Below are 10,003 nucleotides of genomic sequence, written 5' to 3'. Positions count from 1 at the left end.
GGGTGTCCTGCCTCTCTGGTGCACTGCTTTCCTTTTTCCCTCCTCCTTTGCAACCATAAACTGGCTCCTGCCCTCTATGTTGCTCAGCGTGGTTTGGTTTTCTCCCAAGCCCAAGTGGGCAAGGAGGGAGACAGGGGTCACTTGCAGCTCCCCATGGATTCCACCAGGGACCCAGGGACTGCCTGGGGCTGGGTCGGCTTCCCCAGCATCACACAAGGGCTGTTTGAGAGGAAGCATCAATCCACATGCCCAAGGCGGGAGGTAGTGGGGCTCTGCTGCAGGTGTGGAAGGGGGGATTATAAGGAGAGATGGGACCTTGCATGAAGGACCAAGCCAGACTCATCCTGGGGCTGGGGGTGCAAGAAGAGTTGCCCTGGGGAAAGTTCCCAAAGTCCTCTGACAGCCCTCACTGGCCTGTGTCTTGCCTCTCCTGCCAAAGAGGGTGGGAGGACCAAGCAGGCTTGGTCTCAGGTTTCTTCACCACAGAATCACAGAATGGTTTGGGTTGGAAGAAACCATCACAGATCATCCAGTCCAACCCTCCTTGCCATGGGGGTAACATATCTTCCACTAGACCAGGTTGCTCAAAGCCCCATCCAACCTGGCCTTGAACCCTTCCAGTGATGGGGCATCTACTGCTTCTCTGGGCAAGCTGGGCCAGTGTCTCACCGCCCTCATTGTAAAACATTTATTTCCCTTGTCCAGCCTAAATCTACCTTCATTCAGTTTAAAATCGTTGCCCCTTGTCCTGTCATTACAGACCCTGGTAAAAAGTCTCTCTCCATCTTTCTTATAAGCCCCCTTGGAGTACTGAAAGGCCGCTACAAGGTCTCCCTGGAGCCTTCTTTTCTCCAGGCTAAACAACACCAACTCAGCCTCTCTCCATGGCAGAGCTGTCCCAGCCCTCAGACTGTTTTGGTGGCCTCCTCTGGCCCCACTCTCACCGGTCCATGTCTGTCTTGTGCTGGGGGCCCCAGAGCTGAAGGCAGGGCCCCAGAGGGGTCTCACCAGAGTGGAGCAGGGGCAGACAATTCCCTCCCTTGCCCTGCTGGCCACACTGCTGGGGGTGCAGCCCAGGATGCTGTTGGCTTTCTGGGCTGCCAGCACATATTGCCAGCTCATGTCCCATTTGTAACCCACCAGTACCTTCTCAGCAGGGCTGCTTTCCATCCCTTCATCCCCCAGTCTGTATGGGTACTGGGTGCAGGTGCAGGACCTTTAACTTGACCTTATTGAACCTCATGATGTTCACAGGGGCCCATGTCCTCCAAGGTCACATCCCTCCGGTGTGTCAACGACACCACTCAGCTTGGTGTCATCTGCAAATGTGCTGAGGATGCCCTCAGTCCCGCTTTCTGTCATTGATGAAGATACTAAACGGTATTCATCCCAGTAGGGACCCTTGAGGGACAGCACTCGTCACTGGTTTCCACTTGGACATTGATCTGCTGACTGTAACTCTTTGGCCACAGGCATCCAGCCAATTCCAGCTCTAACAGTCCATTGTCAATCCCAAATCTTTCCAATATGGAGGTAAGAATGTTGTGTGGGACCACATCAAAGACATCCTCAGAGGTGAGGACAGAGGTGCAGGAAAAGGGGCCTCCTGCCTGCCCTGACATAATCCAGATGTGGCCAGGGTACACTGGGGGGCTCTGCCTAATGTGGCAGCAGCAGCAGGCGAGAGCCAACACCAGCCAGGCTCAGTGCCTCCGGTGGCAGTGTGGAGGGCAGTGGTGGGATGAGTTTGGGGACTGCAGGGGACCCTGATGTCCACAGGGAGGCTGGCCAGCTGAGACAGGGCAGCAGTGCGCTGCTGTGCTGGCTGTCCAGTCGCGCTCAAGCAAAACCCTTTGCCCAGCCCCTTCCCATGCAGCGCACAGCTCCCTACCTGCCAGCCAGGCTTCCTGAGATGGATCGGTGGGACAAAGGACAGCAGGGTTAGGAACCCCCTAGCTTTGCAGGATGGGGCCACCCACCCCACCCCCTGCCTTGGAAAAGAGGCCAAACCCAGCAGCCAGGCTCCCTACCTTGAGAACAGGTGCCATGAAGATGGAGACCCCCATCAGGATGAAGACAGCCAGGCCAGTCAGCCTCTGCTCTCTGTAGGCGGCAGCACAGGTGTCACGAGTGCCACGGGGTCCCTCAGGAGCCCACAGCCTTTACCTGCCCTCACAGCCCCCAGGGTCTCTGCTCTTTTCAGCTTTGATGGCCATGGGGACCACATGCCTGGGGAGACACAAGCAGCCCCACAGCCAGGGCTGCTGGCCAACATGGGCATATCCCTGTCCCTGGGATATGGGGGCACGGGGTCCCCCGGAGCAGGGTCTGGGCTCATTGCGTACCTGATGCCCAGGAACTCAGGGTGCTCGCCTGGGGCCGAGGTTGCGCTCTCCTTCCTCAGGCTCTCCATGTGTGCCAGGGAGATGACAGTGGCCGAGACATACCAGGGGAGGCCGGTGGCAGAGGTGACAACCATCAGGAGGGAGACACAGAGGAGGTCCAGGTGAAAGCCTGCTCCTTTCTGCAATGTAAAGGCAGCAGGACTGGAGACAAGTTATCTCCCTGGCAGCATCAGAGGGGTGTCAGTGGGGTCTGCCCACCTTGCTGGCCAGTTCAGGATGCTGCTCTCCCCTGGCTGCCCCCCTGGCCCATGGGGTCCCGCAGAGACCTGGGTCCTCACCGTTGGCTGGGTCGTGCCTGTCCCCTGTCTCCCACTCACCTGCAGCTTGTACTCCCTGCGGTTAAGGATGACGGCTGTGATCTGCTGGTCCATGAAAATGAGGATGGTGACAAGGACAGCGGGCACCGCGGACGCCAAGCAGACCCACCATGGGTTGGCTCCAAATGGCAAGATGATCCAGCCCCGTGCTGGGTTTGTAGGCTGCAGAGAGCAGAAGGGTCACTGCAGCTGCCACCCGCCTGTGGGGTCTGCGTCGCAGCCGGGTGACAGGACCAGCCCCAGGTGCCCTTGCTAGAGCCCTGTGGGCACCCAGGGATGCTCCACCTGGAGAGAGGAAGAGCATTGTCTCTCAACCTGGGGATGCTCCTGGGCAGTGTGACCTACCAGCCCCCCACGAGGACACCCTGACTGTGGTGGAGCAGGGGATTGCTCCTGGGCACCACAATCCAGAAGCTGGGCACATGCCCCTAGGAGCGGGCAGAAGAGGTGACATTGGGCATTGATGATGGCAAGCCCAAGGAGGTGGTGGCAGGCATGGGCTGCTCTGAGGTGCTGCCAGCCGCAGTCCGCACCCAGGGTGAGGAGCCCAAGCCCAGACTTGAGCCTGTGGCTCTCGCTCCAGCGTGAGCTGTACCATGACGTGGTTAGTCCTGGACCAAGCCAGGTTATTTGCAGAGTGTGGGACTGGCTGCGGTTCAACCCCTTCTTGTTTGCTGGGGCACAGACTGCATCCCTATAGGGCTGGACCCATTGGTGAGAAGAACAGCAGCAGCACGTCCTGACAGCACTGTCCCCACCCCGCCAGCACCTTCAGCTCACTGGGGACGAGAAGCTTGGGGGTCTCCAGGCCCAGGGTGGCGTCAACAGTGCAGGAGGCAAGGATGGCCAGGATGATGGCAAAGTCACTCACCAGCTTCCGCACCTGCAGATGGAGAGGGCTTGGCCTGGGCTGGCTCTGGTGGGGAGCTGTCCCAGGAACACCCCTGGGTCATAGCACCCACAGCCATCCCCATGCCACTGGGATGGGTGGCCATGCCACTGAAGTGGCCAAAGGATGCTCACCGCTGCAGGGAAGTAGCGGCTGCTCCTAAAGCGCTTGAGCGTGGTGCAGGAAAGGAAGGTGCCCCCAAAGAGCATGAAGGAGATGAGGGTGACATCGGGCACATACTGGCAGCTGGTCCCCAGGAGGTGCCCACCTTCACTCAGGCACTGGGTCTTGCTCAGCCCAGCCAGGGCAGTGGGAGGCTGCGGGGATAGACCAGGCAGTGAGGAGGGGTCATGCACAGCCACCTCAGGCCCACCCTGGCCCCTCACCCACCCACCTGGGAGGAGAGGCTGTACCTGCCAGGGGGCCAAGGGCGAGGGGAGCGGCATGTCATTCCCCGTGGAGCTGTGACCTGCAAGGGGACGGCAGGGTCAGGGTGCCAGCACTATGGGGACTCTCCATCAGGGAAGAATGAGACTGTGTTGTCACTGGAACAGCTCCTCAGACTCTCCCCAAGGGCTCAGGGTGCTGGATGGGGCCTCATGGGAACTGGAGCCATAGGAGCCAGACAAAGGATCTCCTTGCTTCTGGCACTGCCCAGCCCAGAGCCTGGGCAGTGCCAGGAGGCAGGGATGGATGGACAGATGACAGGGAGGGGAGTGGAGGAAGGTGCCAATGTGGTCAGGCAGGTAAGGGTGGAATTGAGCAGCCTCCTCCTCCTCCAGTGCCTTCCCCCATCTAGCCGGGTGGCAGGGTCCCAGTGGGGTCCCAGGGTGGCAGCCCCCTGCTCCCCACCAGCCCCACGGCTGCTTGGGCTCACCAGGGCTGGACAAGTTGCAGATGCAGCTGTAGGAGGTGACGTTTTCCAGCCGGTACTGCCAGTTGACGGGAAAGGTGTCTGCCAGGCTCAGCATCTTCTTCAGGGAGTCGTAGATGAATATCAAGCTGATGAGGGCACAGAAGCCTTCCTCGGTGAAGCGGGTGAAGTACCGCACCAGGTGGCTGGCCTCAGTGGCCACCAAGACCACACCAAAAAAGGCCACCCAGAGACCAATCCAGAGACGAAACTCCAGGTAGTCCAGGCTGTGGTCTCTGGTGGGAAGGGTGACCCAAAGCCTCAACTATGACACCCACCTGGTGTGATGGTGGCCCGTGCCCCAGCCAGGGGACAGTGGCCTGAGGAACCGTCCCTGGCAGGGTACTTACTGGCTGAAGGAGAAGAGAAGGCGCTCAAAGACCAGCACAGGGCCAGTGCTGCTCAGGATGGTGAGGGGCTGGCCGGAAAAGAGGCAGAAGATGAAGCCAGCAAAGGCCGTGCCCAGGAAGCTCTCCAGCACCCCCTGAAATGCAGGGCAGGGGTGTCAGGTGCCAGGCACATGGCAGGGACAGGAGTCCCGGGCCTGTCCCCCACAGGTGCCCGCTCCTCCTTGCACTGCAGTGTGCAGGGTCAGTGCCTGGGAACTGCAGAGGCCAGGGAAGGATGCAGGATTTGGGTGATGCTCAGGATGCCCTGGGGGCACCGCTAGCTACTTGGGCACCAGTGGGATGTGGGGACCCAGGAGACCTGCAAGCTGGGCTGAGTGGGGTTGGTGCAGGACACTCCATGGCCACACTGACCTGCGTGTTGGCAGTCGCGTCCCCTAGCATGCCACCGAAGGTGATGGCATTGGTGACTGTCGCCAGGTAGATGTAGAGTACTGCTGAGAGGCACTGGGGGTGCAGGGCGTCAGAGAAGTCACTGCCATACCATGGCGCCTTCCTCCGTATGTCTTGCAGCAGCCCCCCAAAAAGCCTGAGGCAGTGGAGGAGAATCTCAGAGCAGCCCCTCTGGCCAGCCTTCACCCCCTGAGAGAGCTGCAAGGCAGGGGACAGTCCCTTCCCCAGGAGACACCAGCCTAGAGTGGTTTGGACATGGTGGCCCCATGTGCTGAAGAAAGCCAGCGCCCTGCTCCAAATTCAGCATCCCGCTGCACCTCCCACCACCCTTATCCTTCCAGGCACCCACCTGCCTGTCCTCTCCAGCTCCTCCCTGGAGCGCGGGTGCCCCAAGCCAGCTCTGTCCCCAGCTGCTGCCATGTCCCCATTGCCACATGACTGCCAATCTGGTGAATGCATGGCGGTCCTGTGGCAGACCAGACCCTGAGACAACAGGCTTCAGGTTGGAGCCCTCAGGACCCAGATGCACCTAGGGAATGCTATGAGAGGGGACAGGGGTGCAAGCAGGGCTGGGGGACCTCATGTATCCCCTGATAATGAGGAGGAGGACAAAGATAAGGAGGAGGAGAGATGGGGGAGTTGGACTATATAGAATCATAGAATCACAGAATTGGTTAGGTTGGAAGAGACCCTTGGGATCATCAAGTCCAACCATCTAATCCATATGATCTTCAAAGGCCCCTTCCAACACAACCATAATCTCATCCAGTAAGCTGTCTCCAGCCCTAGTGGGACCATTTTCAGTGGAGGAGCTGGGCTGAACCAGAGGTGTCCTGCTCGGCATATGAGTTTCGTATCCGAGAGCTGAAACCCAGTGTTCCCAGCAGCTCCTGCCTAAAGGGCACATGGAGCAGTTTTGCCATCCCCTGCCAAGTGGGACAGCAGGACTAACAGCAGCAGGGACTAGAGCTGTGGTCATCGGCCGGAGCTGCAGAGGGGCTTGGCTGGGAGGACCTCACTGGCAAAAGATGGCTCCTGGGTGGTTTCATCCTCATGGAGATGGAGATTTCAATGTCACTGTCTCCAAAGTCACAATGTCTCCACCTGGGACCCTGCAGAGGAGCTGGCAGAAGCTGTAGGTGCCCTCCTTCCACCCTACCTCCTGTGCAGAGACAGCAAACAGCTCGGTGGAGGAATTCGGGCATTGGGGTCCCATTTCCCAGGAGGAAGCACGATCAGCTCATCCAGGAACGCTTCCATTCCTGCGATGAGGTCCTCTCGGTGCTCAGCCTGCCAGGCAACCCTTTGAAAGAGCTGTGGGGAGATGCTGTGGTTTAGCCACCACATCACTGTGTTCAGCCGCTCTAAGCCTTCCTCCCAGCCTGCAGCAATCACTGAGGAAGGCACTCACCCACTTCAGATTAATGGGTGCACCTACATCCTACAGACCCACCCCAAACATTTGCTTTCTTATCCTGGGATAAGGGAGGCCACCAGCTCGCTCCATCCTCTACCTCCCCTGTTGCAGCCTGCAGAGGAGAGGAGCCTTGGTGTCCTCATCCTCGGCCTCATCCCAGGCCTGTCCCACCCATGGGTGCTGTACCAGGCTCACCTCATCCGTCAGCAGCGTGGCCATGGCCCTGCCAACCTCGTGGTAGGCTTTCACTTTGTCTTGGGGACCCAGCAGAATGAAGACAAACCTGTAGGCAAGGCAGCACATCTCCTGAGCAGCCCTCTCCTCGCTGGGGCTGCTTCTCCTGGGGGAGACCATGGTGCTGCAGGGATGCCGGGAACGGTGGCTGAGCAGGCTTGGAGAGCTGCTGCCACCCTAAGAGGTGGACACCCTAAGTGGGAGGTTGGGGGCAGAAGACAAGACATGTCTGCTGCCTGCTGCATGGAAACCCCATGGGAGACCATGGAACACCAGGACCCCAGCTGGATCACAGGGTCTGCAGAAACCTGAGATGGGAGGGACGGGGCACAGGTCTTTGGGGCAGAGTAGGAGACATCCTTGGGATGTCTGTGGGGTCATGCTCTCAGCTGGGGGTGTCTGTGGGGTCAGACTTTTGGCTGGGGATGTCTGTGGGGTCAAGGTCTTGACTGAAGCTGTCTGTGGGGTTGTGCTCATGGGAGTGTTGCTGGCAGGCAGGATGCAGGAGCATTAGCATTGGGAAGGAGAGCCTGCCAGCTGCACAGGCAGTGGGTTTGATAGGACTAAAGGGACACAGGAGGAGGTTGGAAAGAGGGCTCAGAGTCCTTGAAGAAACAGGGCTAAAATCCCACACCTCAGAGGGTGCTGTGAAATAATAAGGTCTCAGAGGGACAACCCATCCAAATATTTAACCAAGGCCTCTACTGTTTCCAAAACCTGCCAAAAATGGTTACAGTCCTGGTACCCCGAGGCTGCAGAGTGGTTCCAGTGATCGTACTCCAAGCAAACCTCCAGAGAGGGGGTAGGGAAACTCCTCTGACAGCACAAGTGGGTCTGAAGGTGGCTCAACAGAACCTGCTGTATCCCTGACATAGGACATGAGTGCTGGAGGCCTCCTGGAGCCTGCTCCAAGGGGTTGGGAGGTGACGGTAGCCACCTGGGATTGCTTTCACTCAGGCAGCTTCATCAAGGCAATGGGAAAACCTTAAGATCGTAGAGATGGCATTGGGTGGGAGATAGCCCCCAGACAGTGGCTGCACCCATGGCACAGCCTGGGGTGGCCAGTAAAGGGGATTGCATCACAGACAAAGGGATAGATAGGGACAAGCTCTCCTTTCTGTCCTGTTTGGGGGAGGAAAGTAACAGGGCGAAGCATTGTTGTGAGTCCCTCAAGACCCGTGCAGGCTCCCTGGGAACCTGCCACCCAGCTCCTACCAAGGAGAGAGCAGGAGGTGGACGGATGTCCGGCTCCACCCAGCTCCTGGAGGACGGGTGCTCTGGGCAGAGTGACCAGGAGGTGGCAATGTCCCTCCTGTTCCTCGCTTGCTTGCTCCCCGTGCTCCCTAAGGAAGTCCCAGCTCAGGGACCACACCGACCATTTCCCCTTACGGCTTCAGAGGATGTGTTCCTCAGCCATGGAGAAATATCTCTTGCCCTGTTCCTTTCCCCCTACACCAACAGTGCCACAAGAGCCACCCCACTGCTCAGGAGAGCACTGCAGGCAGCAGGAAGGCAAGAGGCTGCTGCAAACCTGCATTCCTTCCCAGCCGCAAGTCCTTATGCTTCTGGTCAGTAAGTGGAGTGCATCCAGACCCTCTTAAGTAGGAGAGTGAATGCAGAGCCCCGATGGGGATAAACCAGGGGATGTCCCCCCCAGGCTTTCCAACAGATGCTCCACTCTCAGGGTGTTCCCGGATGCTGCTTAAGGAGCTGGGAAAAGCAGGAGGGGAAGCAGTAAGCCAGGGTTCTTGGACTGCACATGGCATCTGGTGCCATACCCTTTGCTTTTGCCAAGCAAAGCCTTATTCTATGCAGGAGGGAGTGGGGAGACAAGGACAAAAGCGGGCGCAGGGCCATGGGCCATGCTCTGTTTACCTGCTGGGGAGAGCGACTTCGGCCAGCGAGCCGAGGACCACCCCTCGCTTGAGGCGGATGAAGGCAGTGAAGGGCTTCTCTAGGAATTCAGCTTCACCGACGGCAACGTGGGCTGCTTCGGCCCCCCGTGGGACCTTCTTCTTAAATCGGTTTCTCAGCTGAAAGGAAAGGGATGCAGTGCTGGGCAGCCAGGATGCAACAGCTGCTCTCAGCTCAGCTCCATCCTGCCTTACCTGCTCCTTAAGAGGCGTTTCGGAGAGCTGGGATCTGGGCTCAGACCAGCTTTTGGCCTTCCCTGCAAAGACAGCAATAAAGCAGCAAAATGCAAGTGCAAGTGAATGGCCAGCATAGGTATTGCCCCAGGATGGTGGCAGCAGAGAGAGAGCTGGTGGGGCAGCCATGTTGCTACCCATGGCCCCGCACTGTGCCTACCTCGGCAGGGAGAGAGGCTGAGCTCAGCAAGAAGCTGCAGCAGGGATTTGGTGGGCTGGTGCTGCGGCTGGCAGAGCAGGAGGGCTGCCAGGCGTTCCCTCATGTCGGGCTGCAGCTCTGCTTCCTCGGGCTGCCCAGAAAGCGCCTTGTCTGCAATAAGGATGGGGACAGCCCTGAGTTCCCCCTGGTTTGCTGGCCAGTGTGGGGCTGCCCAGGCAAAAGCTCAGTTTGCTGGAGTAGCAGACAGCCACCCCGGGTACCTGGCTATCATACCTCAGTGCTTTTATACAAGGGCCTCCTGGTGGCCTGGTTCCTCTCTGGTGACCAGCCCATCCCAGGAGGGGACTTCCACACATACCGATTATTTCCTTGAAACTGAGGGCATCCAAATCCAGGAGCATTGTCCCCTTCTGCAGGCATGTCCTCAGCTGGAAGAGGCTGTGCAGGGGGAGGGCAGGGATGTGGGGCGCGCTCCAGCGTTCCCCACCATCCTCCACCTTCTCCTCGAACTTTATCCACCTGCCCAGGGAGATGCACAGTGTCAGCAACAGGGTAGTCCCATGCCCTGTGCCAGGCAGTGGGAGCTGGAGCTTGGGTCCATCTCTGAGCTTGGCATGGGACTGGCACAGGCAGGCAGGGCTTTGGGGGGCTCAGAGAGGGCTGCAGTGGGCTTGCGGAGCAGAGTCAAGTGGGCAGCCTCAGCAGTCATGTCCCCATTCCT

The 10,003-nt window shown here is 58.9% G+C and overlaps 1 protein-coding gene across 1 annotated transcript in view; it reads right to left on the bottom strand.

Annotated features, from left to right (window-relative positions):
- SLC4A9 (solute carrier family 4, sodium bicarbonate cotransporter, member 9) overlaps positions 1-10,003 on the bottom strand; it is a 14,135-nt gene that overhangs the window by 2,454 nt on the left and 1,678 nt on the right. Inside the window, 16 exon segments of the mRNA XM_009890697.1 lie at positions 2,031-2,103; positions 2,346-2,524; positions 2,723-2,884; positions 3,492-3,605; positions 3,746-3,928; positions 4,025-4,080; positions 4,489-4,760; positions 4,875-5,008; positions 5,286-5,460; positions 5,674-5,790; positions 6,484-6,638; positions 6,937-7,024; positions 8,851-9,008; positions 9,084-9,145; positions 9,283-9,432; positions 9,641-9,801. Coding sequence (XP_009888999.1) covers positions 2,031-2,103; positions 2,346-2,524; positions 2,723-2,884; positions 3,492-3,605; positions 3,746-3,928; positions 4,025-4,080; positions 4,489-4,760; positions 4,875-5,008; positions 5,286-5,460; positions 5,674-5,790; positions 6,484-6,638; positions 6,937-7,024; positions 8,851-9,008; positions 9,084-9,145; positions 9,283-9,432; positions 9,641-9,801 — 2,239 coding nt within the window.

This window comes from Charadrius vociferus, unplaced genomic scaffold (assembly GCF_000708025.1).
Source record: "Charadrius vociferus isolate BGI_N301 unplaced genomic scaffold, ASM70802v2 scaffold828, whole genome shotgun sequence".
Classification (NCBI taxonomy): domain Eukaryota; kingdom Metazoa; phylum Chordata; class Aves; order Charadriiformes; family Charadriidae; genus Charadrius; species Charadrius vociferus.
Note: the sequence above shows the minus strand (reverse complement) of the source record. Positions and strands in the feature narration are given on the sequence as shown.